Raw genomic sequence first — 15,446 nt, 5'->3', positions numbered from 1 at the left:
TTGTAGGCCAAAAACAACAACTGATCTTCAACTGATGATGCGAATCTCCCACTTTTGAGGATATAATATATATCAAGAGGGGGCAAACGAGCTGATGTGAACCAATCACCGTCGCCCATGATCACCCGCAAGACGCGAGGTATCACAGACCACAGGTGCGTTGCCGGCCCTTTGATAAATAGGTAACTAAAAAGAAAAATCTGAACCGTTGTTAGTGGTTGTTATAGTTTTTCAGAGTTCGTTTCCTGTAACGTTTAAAGTCTAAACCGGAATGGCAGCACATTCAGTCCACCAGGATCCCCTAGCCTGATCCCCAGGGGATCCTGGTGAACTTAGGAGTTCATCAGAATCCCCTTATGGTAAAATTAGGTAGGTATGTGAAGTTGCGTGCGGCAGATCGCCCTTTATACGGTGTGGCGATGCCGAGCGGTAGGTACCAAAAGCAACCCCCCTGACAATAGTCAAAATGAAAATCATTTATGTACAGTCGAGTAGTTCTTACTCGTAAACTTCTGAGCAAAAATGAACACGGCGTAGAAGCGTACTTCAGATATTTTTAATCAAATTTTTGTTCAGAAGTTTATGAAATTGACTGTACTTGAATAAGCTAAGTAATATGGGCATAATAATATGTACAGTCGAAGACCTTTGTGCGACTAATGTCATGTTGACATCCCATACATTTGCCAAAGACATCATAGTAGTGTTGCCGAAAAATTGATAGTTTTAATCGGAAAAAGCACACTATCGATAGTATCAATATCTCTTTTCGTGCATTATTATCGATATTATTGCTGTGTCTAATAATGCAAAACTATCGATACTATCGATAGTATTGTACAGAAAAATTACGAAAACTATCGATAGTTACCTATATTTCAATACTATCGGTTACTATAAGTAAGATTGCAAGATGTAAAGGTGAGTGGCAGAAAAGTATTTTGTATTCAATTATCCAGTGATATTTTTAACGAATTTTCAATATACGATCTACCAAACCTAACCAACTTACTCTTAGTACTTAGAAATTCAGTTGGTGCAACTTATGTTCTGCCCACCTCCCCGTATTTATGCAACCGATACTATTTAAATAACGGTAACAATCGATTGTTCAAAACTCGAGTTTTCGTAATTTTACTGGTCAATAGTAAGTATCGATAGTTTTGCATTATTACACATCAATAGTAGTACTCTATGAAAAGAGATATCGATAGTATCTATCGCTTTTGCTTAAACTATCGATAGTCTATCGAAACACTATCGATCGGCAACACTACATCACATAATAGCTAAATTGATTATGAAAAGGTTCCGCCTTGATAAATGCTTCAGTTTTCTCGACTACCTACACACTCGCTCGTTAATAATTAATAATAATGATTTAAAAAAAACTAATTATAATAATATTTAATTTTTATTCATCATGTTTACATAAATTCAAAACATTGTTAACTACACACGGATCAACATTATTAGAACAAGTTTTATTTAAGAAACTTCATATTAATGAAGTGAACAGGAATAATCTTGGATCAAATTGTCTGGTCTATGGGTCTATGAATATATGTTTTGTTTGTTATGGTCAAATAATTATTCACACAATATTATACATTACTGGATTACAAATAAGGGAATATATCATCTAACTACTTGTTATGACACTGAATGTATCCGTCTATGGTTTGGGTAGTCATGGTTTAATACATTTACATAAGCAAATTTGGCTGACACTGCTGTGTCTAAATAATATGCTGCAGAAGCACAACTGTCAATTTTATAAGATAAATTAGCACTGTATGATAAATGCAATCACAATGCAAATGAGAGCTCTTAATTTCAAGTCCATTAAATAATTTCATATTTTATAAGACCAAAAACTCAATGACTAGACTAATGATAAAGACTAGGTTCAACCTAGTAAAACAATGAATTTAAAGCCAGATGTGACCAACAGAACATACACAATATGACAGTACTTTTGTCACTCGTATTTAATGGTGTTAGGCCATACCTGTGTGGCCTCAGCATTATACTGTATATGTGCGCATTTATTGCTCAAGTCAGAGAGCTCATACTAGAAATAGCTGATTACAATTTGATGAAATTCATAGAAAGAAAGTGTATAAACATAATATTTAAAAAAATCAAGAAAACTAACAACACCTTTGTTTAAAACACAAATGAATTAATGAATATCTATTATACCATTAGCTGGTAAATTAACTAAAATGCCGTTTTAGAAAGCAAAATCTCATATATTTACTGTTTAAATTTAATGATCAAAATAGGTCATGAAAAAGACCAATCAAAATAATACAAAAAAAACATGTTTTATTTTTATACAGTTCTAACTCAGTAAAATCTACAATAAAAATAATTTTATGCTAACAGTAAATACTAAAATAAATGCGATAGAAATAGGACAGCATCTCTATGTATACACTAAAAAAAAGGTTTCCAATTAAACCTTGAATCATAAGATTCATAAGAATTTAATAATTGTAAAAAAAACAATAAATACCTCCTTAGTTTAATAAGCTAATTAAATTATATCTAAAATAACTGATCTTAAATTTGGACTAAGAAATTATTAATAAATATGTAAATGGATCACTTAATATCTAATCCACAATGTCCTTGAGTGGAAGTTGTTCTACACAAATAACACCAGAAAAATAGCTCTACAGTCATGAGCAAGTTCTATTATGACACCTATGTGTACTTACACTTACATTAGTAACAAAAATATCTGCAACATTATGACATTACACTTATTGCTAACTATCTGACAACATGCTGAGATCCTGATTATAAACTATAACTACTGGGAGAAGATCAAAGAGAACTTCAAAATTATGCATCAAATAATTACATTATTTTATCAGTAGAAAAATGTATTTCTAAATGCGATCTCAACAAGTGAAATAAAAGCTTGTAAAAAAGAAGACCCTTGAATAATCCATTCATGAATACAAAAATAAATAATTTAATGATGTCCACAATATCTTGTACAATACATTTTTGTCTTTATAGGTACTTCATAATTTATAATTTTGTTTTCAATTGATTTACAATGAAACATACCATTAATAAATAATTACTGTGCAAAGAATTACATAGTAAAATACATACAACAATGTTTGATTATACACTTTCAGATTTTTAAATATTTTTCTTACTTTTCTTTAAAATTCCTAATAAATAAATAAAAAGTTTTATAAACGGGGAAGATCTAATGCTTAACAAGACCGTTTGTTTATTATCAAGGAAGCTCGAAACAATTTATATTTCATATGAGGAAAATTACATTTTAATGATTAATGAATAAGTAACTTAAGATAGACATATAAAATTTCATTTCCATCTAACTATTGATACTAGAAAATACCTAACAGTTAATATACACATCTTGTTATTGTTTTAATAAAATATGTTTTTAAAACCATAAAAAGAATGCTCCTGAGTATACATCTTTGTCATATGCGTAGAAGTGTCCCATCAAATATAAATGAAGCTTAAGTGTCCTCTGCCTGCTGCCCACTGCTTGGCATATAATCCTGATATCACATAGCCCTGTAAGGACCTTGCGACTTCAGATATTGGATTACCAGCGAGGGGCCAGAGGACACCACCTCTTGAGGCAAAGCATTCAGTGGACAGTTCTCAATGCTCATGATTTGAAGACTAACACAGAGAGCTAGTTCAAACGGCAGGTTGGACAAATTAGGATTGTCATTCAAGTACAAAGACTCCAAATTCTCAAGAGTACCAATTTCTTCCGGCAAATACTGAAGATTATTCTCTCCTACACTTAGGGACGTAAGGTTAGTCAAATGACCGAGTGAACGAGGCAAGGTTGTCAATTGGTTTGACTGAACCACCAATTTTTGCAAATCATGTAGATAACCTATTTCATTTGGCAATACTTCAAGTTTATTCTCCTCCAAATCTAGAACACGGAGTTTCCTCAGGCTCCCAATGCTCGGAGGTATTCTTTTCAGTAGGTTATTGGACAGTATCAACACTTCCAGGTTCTGTAGACATTGTATGTCATCAGGTAACTTTGTTAACTGATTAGTCCCCAGGTTAAGCTCCACCATGTTTGCCCAAGTCCCTATGTCCAAGGGTAATGATGTCAATAAATTTTCTTTCATATTAAGCTTGGTTAAATTCTTGGCCCTAGAAAATATGCCATATGGAATTTTATCAATTTGATTGTGTTCCAAATTAATGGAAAAAACATTGGTGAATTGTGCTGGGCCTCCTGATGGGTAACTAGCAAACGAGTTGCGAGACAGAGTGATACTAGTAAGTTCATTGAGGCTAGCAAGAAGCCCTTCAGGGAGCTGAGATATGGAGTTCCCTTCCACATTAAACTCATCCATATGCTTGCAATTGCTAAGAGTGGAGGGAATTGCTGTCAATCTATTGTAGCGAAGGCCCAAACGGCTTAGAGTCTGTAAGTTCCCAATAGTCTCAGGTATGTCCAACAACTCATTGTGTTGCAAATCAAGAGTAGACAAGTTGACACAGTTCCCAATCTCCTGAGGCAAGTGCTCTAAGTGATTATGTGACACATCAAATGTCACTAGATTTACCAATTTACCAACCCCAGAAGACAACTCTCTGATTTTGTTTTCCCTTAAACTCAACATGGTTAGGTTAGTCAGGTTGGCTATGCCGTCACAAACTACTCTAATTCTGTTAAAGCGCAGGAACAGTGTTGTGAGTGAAGTCAGTTTATACACAACTTCTGGAATATCACTGAGTTTGTTGTGACGTAGATCTAAGACCTTCAAACATTTAAGATTCGCGAGAGAATCTGGGAGACTGGTTAAGGAGTTTTCATTTAGTGCCAAAGTTTGTAAGTTGGTTAGGCATCCAAACTCTGCTGGTAGTGCAACCAGTTTGTTTCCATACAAATAGAACTCGACAAGGTGAGTCAAGTCCCGGACGTTTGGCGGTAGAGAGGTGATGGAAGACTTACTGAGGTCGAGTCTGCGCACGCCCTCCTCGCGGCATCGCAGGAACTCTTTGATGACGTCGAGATCGGCCTGGATGGGTTTGCTCTTCTTGGCGGTGGGCTTGGGCTTGTTGGACTCGGGGTGCTTCACTGTCACCACCTTTGGACGCGCCCCCTCGGCGTTCGTCAACGACGCCGTTGATAATTTTTTCTCCCTCATTCCGTGACACTTCTCCCGCGGGCTCACAGTACCGATTGAATCCAAAGCTTCTGAATTTTCTCTCGACGAATTATCCAAATTCATTCCGTTAGATTTAGTCACTATTTTCCTTGAATATGATGCGTTTATTAGTAAATTAAAACACTCTTGACATAATTTGTCATCTCATCGGATAGGCAACAATCAATATTTTCGAGATGTGTTTACGTCCGTGATAAAAGCTTATACCCTAGTAGAAACAAGATGAAATAAATCAAATGGTATTCTTGGATTTGTTAATATAAAAGTTCACATAATTAGCTTCACTTCACTGGGAAATTCATTGAAAATAGACATGAAAACGGGCAGGCGCACATCGCATCGGTGAAAAGAAAAACGAACGGAACGTCGTACTTTTTCTTTTTTTTGTTGTGTTGTTCATTCATTTAAAATATTCGAATTCATACATTTTTTGCCAATTCACAGGAACATCGTGTAAAGGCTGTAAAGCTTGTTAGAGCGTTTTTAAACTTTATCCGAATAACACGGTGAATGCAACGCACGGTGCTATTTTCTAGCAATGTCTAACAATAGTCTCGCCATTTTAATCACACGAATGTGAATATGGAAACCTAGCATTATGGCAATTTAGATTTGATTCGATTCACGCACAGTGCCGTTTTAGCAAAGACTGGAATAGTGTAAAAAAAACTATGTTATTTTGACTAGTGTTGCATAATAATCAATAGTTTGCAACAGATAGGAAAAGGAAATCGGAAAAGGGCCATACTATCGATACCATTGTGATATCTCTTTTCGTGCAATACTATCGATAGTATCCAGTATAATAATGCGTTCAGGATGCTGCAGGGCTACTACGAAACTCGAAACTCGACGTTCGTGTCGTGCGGTCTCTCTGACACTTATACTATTTAATACGAGAGCGAGAGGGACGGTACGATACGAATTTCGAGTTTCGGGTTTCGTAGTAGCCCTAATGTTAGGGTTGCCGCACCATTGCAGCGCCTCAAGGATGTTCGCGGAGGCGCGAACCGACGATTTTTACGCCATTAAGTATGCGTAAGTGCTTCTCATCGATGCTGCAGCGTGTGCGCGGCAGCGCCAACACCCTCGTGGCAACTGTCGCAAATAGAGTGGATAGCACTTTCCTACAGAGATGGAACTCCAGGCATTTGCCAGTTAGTGTGTAAGTTTAGTTAGATTGTATAATTGTTGATGTGTATATTGTTCGTACTAACAAAGGCATTTTTCATTGTTAACTGTGCTAACTCTGTGCAAACTAACATGTAATGGATAATCTCCGAAATAAAAGTATTATTATTATTATTATAGTATCGATATTATTGCTGTCTAATAATGCAAAACTATCGATAGTATAAAACTATCGATCGTATAGATAAGGTGAGTGGCAGAATAGTATTTTGTATTCAGTTATCCAGTGTTATTTTTAACGAATTTGCAATATACGATCTACCAAACCTAACCAACTTACTCTTAGTACTTAGAATATTCAGTTGCTGCAACTTCTATTCTGTCCACCTTTCCGTGTAGATGCAACCGATACTATTGAACTAACGGTAACAATGGATCGTTCAAAACTATCGATAGTGTCGTACTATCGGTAGTATTGAACAGACTTTTTTTCCATTCCACGCCATGAATGTTTCAGGCCAATATTTTATAAAAAATATACTTGAATCTTGAAAGAACAAAAAAATATAGATCTACATGTAGCTTAAAATATTTATTAATAATAAACACAAATCACTTACAAATATAATATTTTGTTATAAAACTAATAAGATAAATTTTAATCTCGTCAACTTTCATCGCGTAAAACGGAACTCAATTACAATAGAGCTTGACTTTGCTTATGGAGTCGATAACCATATCGACCGGTCGATCGATCGAATCGATTCCACAATCTTGTCAAATCGTTTGACTCGCCTCATTCATCTGTCAATTAGTACGAGAGCGAAGATCCTTAAATGCGTATTAGATTATTTTGTACTAGCTGTTGCCCGCAACTCCGTCCGCGTAGATTTCGTTCACTGCTGTCCCGCGGAAAGTACGAATTTTCCGGGATACAACTATTGGACTTTAGTTTAAATTAGTATTTTCTGTTAGATATAAGTTCTCATTAAGTGAAATGTAACAATTTCTTTTGAGAAATAAAGATCTATAAACATAAATGCGTCTTTGTTACGTATTGCGTTTGATGTTTTGAACTGTCACTTTGTTATTCAATTTTGTTATTACGGTTTTTGTTAAAAAAAATACCGTTAGTAGTTTTTATATAGTGCCAAAGAAGACCGCATGGTTTGTGAAATCCCGATAGACAAGCAAAAACACTTGCTGTGCACGCGGGCGAAGCCGCAAGCAAAAACTAATTAAAAATGTAAAGTATCGCTAAAAAAATCGATTACACACTCTTAGCAAATCGAGAATCGCAATAAGTCGATTGGAATTTTCATTGTCACAACCCTTTAATTGCTTAATGACATGTGACATGTGTCACCGTACCCAGCCTATCCGTATAACTATTATAATACTCTGGACATAGCGATTAGCGATGCTCAACACAGCTTGGCTTCGTTCCGCATAGCCAGCCACCAAAGAAGCCGGATTTTTACTTTGTGGAGTGTAAATTGTAGGTTCTTTTGTAGGTCATTTTAAAATAAAATAAAATTGAATGTCGTATCTTTATTTTATAGCGTTGCCGTTCGAAAGGAACTCGTCGACTTCAGTCAGTGATATGTGAAATTAAAATTGAAGTTTATTTCAGGTTATCGTGTAGATTCGAAGTGGACGCTGTTTGTTTCGTAGCTTAGAATCCGAGAATCAGCAAAGATGGACAAAAGCAAAGAAAAAGAGGAACAAAGTATCATGGATAAATCCATGAGATCTGTTTTCGGTAACTAAACAATAATGAATATTTTTTATTATTCATGCATACATAATTACTTCTAATCATGTATAATCCAATGTATATTTCTTTTTAATATAACTTCCAACCTTTTAGTCGGTAACATACCTTACGAAGCCACTGAAGAAAAGCTGAAGGACATATTCAGTGAAGTTGGGCCTGTATTGTCATTCAAACTAGTATTTGACCGAGAGACAGGCAAGCCCAAAGGCTATGGGTTCTGTGAGTACAAGGATCAAGAAACTGCACTCAGTGCCATGAGGAATCTGAATGGTTATGAGATTGGTGGGAGATCATTAAGAGTTGATAATGCTTGTACTGAGAAGTCGAGAATGGAAATGCAAGCTCTGATGCAGGGACCACAGGTAAGAATTTTTTTTATGCTGTATTTTTTTTTTCATTTGGATTAAGGAAAAATTGGTCAATGCTTTATGTTTAGGACTATGGTTTTGTAGTGTATGAAAGGGATGAAGAACTTTTATGACGATGATCTGAGGCTGTATTGTCTAATGTTTCTGACAGTGGCGATCACAATCAAAATGTCAGTTTTTGTATGTGAAAACTGTCATTTCATTGTGATTGCGAGTGTCAGAAACGTAATAATAATAATTTATTTACAAAAATCATACACATCAGCAACATACAAAGTAAATATCTGGCAGACCCCAAACATTTAAAATACTCTCACCGTTTTGGTGTATGATTATTCAATGTTTGTATTATCAACGTCAGATAATACAAATAACTGTAAGTGGAGGTAGGTGGGGATTGCCAAATCGACGAGTGACGAGTTGGGACAAAATGTTTGCGCCCTCTTAAGAATTATTTATTTAATATGTCATGTTCTAGGTAGAGAATCCATATGGAGAAGCTGTGGAACCTGAGAAGGCTCCGGAAGCCATCAGCAAAGCTGTGGCCACTCTACCCCCAGAGCAGATGTTTGAATTGATGAAGCAGATGAAGCTATGTGTGCAGGTACCTACATAACATACACCATGTTTTCCTGATTACCATTAACTTCAATAGTCATAGTGTTAATTGATAGAAATAACCTGGAAATTAACTTTTTAGCAAACAAAAAAAACGACTTCAGGTTGTTAAAGGTCCAATTGTAAAATTCAGAAACTTTGATGAGTGACATTGGAATGACTTACAGCCAAAAAAAATATATAAATTAAAAACTTACACTGTTTTACTCTATGCATAATTAGTTTTTTAATTCTTAATTATCTTTTAAATAGAGTTTGGCCACTAGTATCTTGGAGATATTAATTTAATTTGACCTAAATTAAGATTGTTTTTTGGAATCTTTGTATTTTTTATTTCAATTCCAAATTTTGTTACTTTTACGCTCATCCCGTAAAACCCATATCGAAAATACAAAATGAAATATAGATGCATAGAAAAACCAGAAAAATAAGACCAGCCCTGGGAATCGAACCCAGGTCCTCGGCATTCCGTGCCGCGTGCTATACCGGTACACCACCGCTGGACAGTGCTGTGCCGCTGCACCACATATCTCTACTTGTTTGTTTTCTTATTTAGTCACTTAAGCAGCGACACTAGCGACATCTATGCTGTAGCCCTCATCAAGTAAACTCTCTGGTTCTGGTTTTTCTATGCATCTATATTTCAGTTTGTATTTTTAATTTGACCTGTTGAATATTCCCGTAAACTTAATAGAAATCAAAAATAACATGTTGTAGAATAATTTTATTTATTTGTTTTTCTCCACCACCAAGTTACAATGTATCAAACATATTTAATAAATTTAAGTGTGCAGTTTACAAACTTATGTGGGGGAGACTGGTGCGAGAACTAGACAGAGCCTGTGTGTCAGGTCACCAGGTCTCCAACCCTCAGCTGCCTGTAGTTACTACTCTTAGGGGCTGTTTCACCATCCATTGATTAGTGTTAACTGACGGTTAAATGTCATGCCGTCTCAATTTGTTATGTTCGAATAGACGGAGACGGAATCACATTTAACCGTCAGTTAACACTAATCAATGGATGGTGAAACAGCCCCTTACTATTAAGAGAACAAAGGCAAAGATTGAAAAAGAATAATAAAGTAAAAATAACAATAGCATGCGTAGTTATTGCTTAACTTTCAGAAAATAAATGAAATACTGCCTTGCCCTTTTCCCTTTTCATATCTCTTCCTAATGTAGATAATAATGTTTAAAAATATAAATATTATCCAACATTGTGTTTCTTGCAAATGTTTCAGAACAACCCAACAGAAGCCAGGAACATGTTGCTGCAGAATCCCCAGTTGGCTTATGCATTGCTGCAAGCACAAGTCATCATGAGGATTGTGGATCCCACCACAGCAGTTGTAAGAACACAAACTATTTACATATAATGTTGAAGAAAGTACAGTCAATACCATTTATAGCGACACCATTTGTAATGACGTATTGGATGTCATCACCCCAGCCTATAAACGTCCCAATGCTGGGCACAGGCCTCCTCTCAGAACAAGAGGGCTTGGGCCATAGTTCCCACGCGGGCCCAGTGCGGATTGGGAACTTCACACGCACCATTGCATAGCTTCGCAGGTTTGTGCAGGTTTCCTCACGATGTTTTCATTCACCGCAAAGCTCGTGGTAAATTTCAAATGTAATTCCGCACATGAATTTCGAAAAACTCAGAGGTGCAAGCCGGGGTTTGAACCCACGATCCTCTGCTTGAGAGACGATAGGTCAAACCACTAGGCCACCACGGCTTCATCCGTATTGGATGTAACAACCAAGAAAAAAGTCCCAGCACAATTTTGTGGCAATATTTTTTTTTTCTTTCTTTCTTTCTTTTTATTTCTTTATGGGGTACAAACAAATCCGCTATCCTTCATGGCTCATCTCTTGCATGCTAGTAGTACCTATACATTGCCAACATTTTTCTAAGTAAGTGTATCACTGATGTCTCATGAGTCATGGGATAGAATAACAAACACTTAAAAGTTGATTGACCCAAATAGTGTCAATATTAACGCATTCACTGCCACCGACGCATATATACGTTTTCGGAATTACACCCAGTGTCTCTGTCATAATTATTCATACATCTTGAACACACGTGCGTTGGTGGCACCTGTGGAAGTCAGGTGGCAGTGAATGTGTTAATCAAGTTTTGCTTAACATCAGGCGGGCCGCATGTCTGTTTGCCAACGACGTGGTATAAAAAAAATAATAGAGCTTTTGATTACTACAATTTTATTTTAATTATGTGTGTTTGCAGGGTATGCTGCATCCCAGCAATCCTGTGCCGCCAATCAATCATCCTGGGGACAAATTGCCCTTGCCTAACCCCTACATTTCCAGCGGGCCTAACATACCACAGCCAGGTCAGTAAATTATTCAGTACTAGACTATACCCGCGGATTCTTACGCGTAAACCCATAGGGCTTTATCACACTTGTGATTTGTGAGCGAGTTGAAAGCGAGGCGAGCGCGCAGCGAGTTCGCTGCAAGCGTGTAACGATTACGCCGCGAGCGCGCAACGATTTAGCTGCGAGCGCCCAACGATGACGTTGCGAGCGTGCAGTGAGATAGCTGCGTATAGCGCCGCTTAACTCACTTGCTGATAATACAAGTTTCTATAAATGAAAGGATTTTTTAATTGATTCAATTGTTGTTAAGTTACAAAACAACAAAAACATTATCAAATATTTTTCTTTTTGTAATATTAATTTAGGCAAAAGTTATAAGACGTTACAGCTTTTTTAATTTTCCTTCTGATTATAAAAATATGAAAATAGTCTTGCTGAGCTGTTTTTTTTTTTCAGTATCGCAACCCCCGCCGCTCTTGGCCAATCCGGTTCCGCCACCGGCACGGGAGTTTGTCCGTAAGTGAACATTCTACAAAATCGTTCGTATTTATCATGCTCTCTCAACTAGCTTACTGAAGTTTACTGAAGCTAATTGAGAAGCAAGATAAATAAATACGAGCTGATCCCTCAAAATACGATGGAAAAATAATATTCAGATGATCTGTACCGTACAGATCAATTCACAAGAGCCAGCACGAATGGATTGAATGAGTAAAAAAAATATATGCGTGTTACCTATTTAAATACACTTCACACAGATATGAAAATTACATTCATCAGTCAATTTCCTACAAAAATGTCTAAGTGACTATACTATTGTTCAATCGATTCGTGCCAGCTTTTGTGAATCGACCTGCATTTATTGTTACTCTTCGTATTGTTGGTACAGCTCGGCCGGCTGCGATGGCGGACATTGACCTCCGCGGCTCGCGCGCGGCGCCGCCCGCGCTTCTCGATCAGGACATGCGCAGTCTGCCGCCGATGCCGCACCCCGTACCGCCCCCGCATACCGATAAGTATGTACTGACCAGCCAATACGATACAATGACTCTTTAATGTACAGCACAAATAGTAAGCGATACAGAAAACACAGCGAAAACAGACAGACACACACAGTAATATAGTGTATGGTCTAGCTAGGGCATATTAATACACACAGCCTCAAATATAATATAGCGTCAAATATATGTATACGTCGACCTTAGGGTTAGTGCACGCACTGTAAAGGTGTATAGATATTTTGGACGTCTTGGTAATTACAAATATTTGTAATAACCTTGACTGTACACATTTCAGATATAAGGTGTCTTGAAACTATTCCGGAATAATTCTACAGATGTCTTTGAATTAAAAGTACTATAAGACAAAGACATACTAATAATCAATAATTATTATTAATTATTAGTTGAATGCTCTAATATACTTTTGAGTGCAGGTAGACAGCAAGTGGAGCAACCCGAGAAAAATCCAAGTTAAATGAATTCCACGCTCTCGTGCAAACTTTGTGTGTAAATATGGCTGACCTTAGAGTAGAGTAGTGGACTGAAAGAGCCAAAATCAGGGGCTTAGGTGCACGAAAGGTAATTTTGGTAGCAGCTTTTGACAGGCATCTGACTTGGGGCGCGGAGTAGTAATCGTAAATCCTGCCATTTTACATTTTACAAACGCACTCAATCATGATTACAGATACAAAACATCAGCCCAGACTTACAAATAAACATTGAGGCACCATCAGCCAAATAAGTGGTCTACCAATTTTTAAACAAGTTCCTATCAAATGAATACGTCGCTTAAGTCGAACTTTTAAGTTGACAGACACGTCTATTGGCATAAACCGCTCAAAGGTATCTGCGCGTAAAGGTACAATTAGAAGGCAATCGCAGACTGTAGAATTGATTTTGTATATGAAATACATTCGGAACGCGACAGGTAGCGCCGCAGAAGTACTTTACAGCGGTCTGCAGTTTCCACTTAGGTGTTAGGTAGGGTTTGCAGTCTGCAATCGTCTTTAGCTATGTGACAGAAGAGCTGATTCTCTGTCGTTTTATCACACTTGAATTGAACCATAATGTATATGATAATTACAATTTTTGTCCCAAGTTGTGCTACCCTTTTGGAAACACAAGAAATGTAAGTTTATTACAAAAAAAAAACTAAATCACCGTAGCCCCACTTTAATTTACGAACACATTTGATCTTGTCGTGTTTTTGTTGTTTATTTTGTTTAATTAATTATTTGTATTTGTAGAAAATCTTAGATATGAAAAAATTGGTGTGCACTTACGATTTCTTATTATACCCTACCAATTATAAATGCGAAAGTAACTTTGTTTGTCTGTTACACCTTCGCGCTTAAACCGCTGACCGATGATGATGAAATGTGGTAGGAGGTAGTTTACGACCCTGAGAAGGACATAGGATACTTTTATTACAGAAAGTTGCATATTTCTAGCGACCTACGAATTCTCGTCAGACAAAGTTTAAAACTAACATTTATTTATTTATTTTCTCTTCGTTTCATGCTAATTGTAATAACTACTGCTTTTTTACTTCCTTATAAGCAGAAATTCCATCTCATAAACTCCGTTTGGCTAAATGTTTAATGGCTTGCCTCACCTACACCTACCTCACATCTCACCTCACGAATGTACACATCACATTCAGGGTTCTTTGACTACATAATGTCCAAAAATCTCTACCGACGAGAACGCTATAGTAGCAAGAGTCCAAATGAGCTATAACAGACTTTGCGATGTCACTGTATCTTTGTGTATCGAAACCATTAAAATTTAATGATTAATTGTATAAAATTCGTGTTTCAGTGCGTACCCACGCGACCCGCGCCTCGCCGGCAACCAGTTCAATTCGGACCCGCGCATGCGCTCCAACGACCCGCGCACCCAGCCTAAGATGCCGCCGCGTATGTTTAAAATTTAAAATTAGTTAAAAAAAGGGTTTTAATTTTGTTGAAGAGTTTTAAAAAAAATCCCGTGTATGCAATGAAAGCTTAGTCGCTTTATCCTAGTGGATTATGTATAATTTTGTTTGATCTACGGTTTGCTTACAGAGATGCCGCCAGGAATGCCAAGCATGGCCCAGGCCAGGACTATCCAGGGCATACCTTCTGGCGCCTCGGACCAGGAAAAGGTAAATAGTTCACTGCGCCACACACACACGTGTACCTACTGTACAGAGACTAGCCTATGTACAAAGCTAATTAATATAAAGGTCTTCACTCTACTCTACTATAGGTTGAAAAACAGGGTCGGTATTTCCATGTCGGTATATTCCGGGTCATTTAAGAGTGGCACCCTTGCGATTGAGTAACTGAAAAGAGATGTTAAATTAGCTTGTCAAAAATGAAGCGTTGTACGTAACGTCGGACGAAAAGGACAACCCTGTGCCTATTATAACCAGGGCAAAAAAGACAAAGCGGTGTATATGTGTGCTGCCGTCGCGTTTGGAGCTCGTTTTTCGTTTTTGTTTTGTATAGTCATTGTTTGACAGCTCATAAAAAGTACGTCTGTTGATAGTTGGTTGGTACCATTGACCCTATTATCATATTGCATGTGTTGTTTCAGGCTGCGTTGATAATGCAGGTGCTGCAGTTATCCGACGAACAGATCGCTCTGTTACCGCCGGAGCAGCGCGCCAGTATCCTCATGCTCAAAGAGCAAATCGCCAAAAGCACGCAGCAACGATAATAAGGAGCACAGATCTATCTAAACTCGACACATGAAAAACCTTTGGTTATCGAAACTAATTTTGTATTGTGGCACTTTAGCATAGACTGTGGCGCCATCATGTGATTTTGTATGTCAACGGGTTCTATGCTACACGCAGACCGTGTCAACTTATTTGACTGACAATATTAAAAATAGTCTTAAGAATCAGTATTTTTTTTTTCTCCTGAATTTAGAAACGTTGTGTAATGTAATGTATCCTACTTACCGTAAACTGTACTTTGAATTACGGGGTGACTTTGATAAAAACTTAATTTTGCTTT

The 15,446-nt window shown here is 37.0% G+C and overlaps 2 protein-coding genes across 3 annotated transcripts; one reads left to right on the top strand and one right to left on the bottom strand.

Annotated features, from left to right (window-relative positions):
- Positions 1-1,401: 1,401 nt before the first annotated feature.
- On the bottom strand, positions 1,402-5,705 carry Sur-8 (leucine-rich repeat protein shoc-2). The gene has a single exon (XM_074096385.1). It carries the CDS (start codon positions 5,265-5,267, stop codon positions 3,564-3,566), a length of 1,704 nt encoding a protein of 567 aa, XP_073952486.1. The 5' UTR covers positions 5,268-5,705; the 3' UTR covers positions 1,402-3,563.
- Positions 5,706-7,711: 2,006 nt separating this feature from the next.
- CstF64 (cleavage stimulation factor subunit 2 CstF64) lies at positions 7,712-15,333 on the top strand. 2 transcript variants are annotated; one of them, XM_074096388.1, is made up of 12 exons: positions 7,712-7,833; positions 7,969-8,097; positions 8,206-8,474; positions 8,959-9,084; positions 10,340-10,447; positions 11,350-11,455; positions 11,897-11,956; positions 12,330-12,456; positions 13,541-13,570; positions 14,263-14,360; positions 14,508-14,587; positions 15,022-15,333. In XM_074096388.1, exons 2-12 carry the CDS (start codon positions 8,034-8,036, stop codon positions 15,142-15,144), a joined length of 1,191 nt encoding a protein of 396 aa, XP_073952489.1. In that variant the 5' UTR covers positions 7,712-7,833; positions 7,969-8,033; the 3' UTR covers positions 15,145-15,333. The 2 variants fall into 2 exon arrangements, with proteins under 2 accessions (XP_073952489.1, XP_073952490.1); XM_074096389.1 differs by lacking the exon at positions 13,541-13,570 and having other exon boundaries at positions 7,713-7,833.
- The last annotated feature ends 113 nt before the right edge of the window (positions 15,334-15,446 follow it).

This window comes from Choristoneura fumiferana, chromosome 13, assembly GCF_025370935.1.
Source record: "Choristoneura fumiferana chromosome 13, NRCan_CFum_1, whole genome shotgun sequence".
NCBI classification, from domain to species: domain Eukaryota; kingdom Metazoa; phylum Arthropoda; class Insecta; order Lepidoptera; family Tortricidae; genus Choristoneura; species Choristoneura fumiferana.
This window is presented reverse-complemented; position numbering and strand designations above follow the sequence as displayed.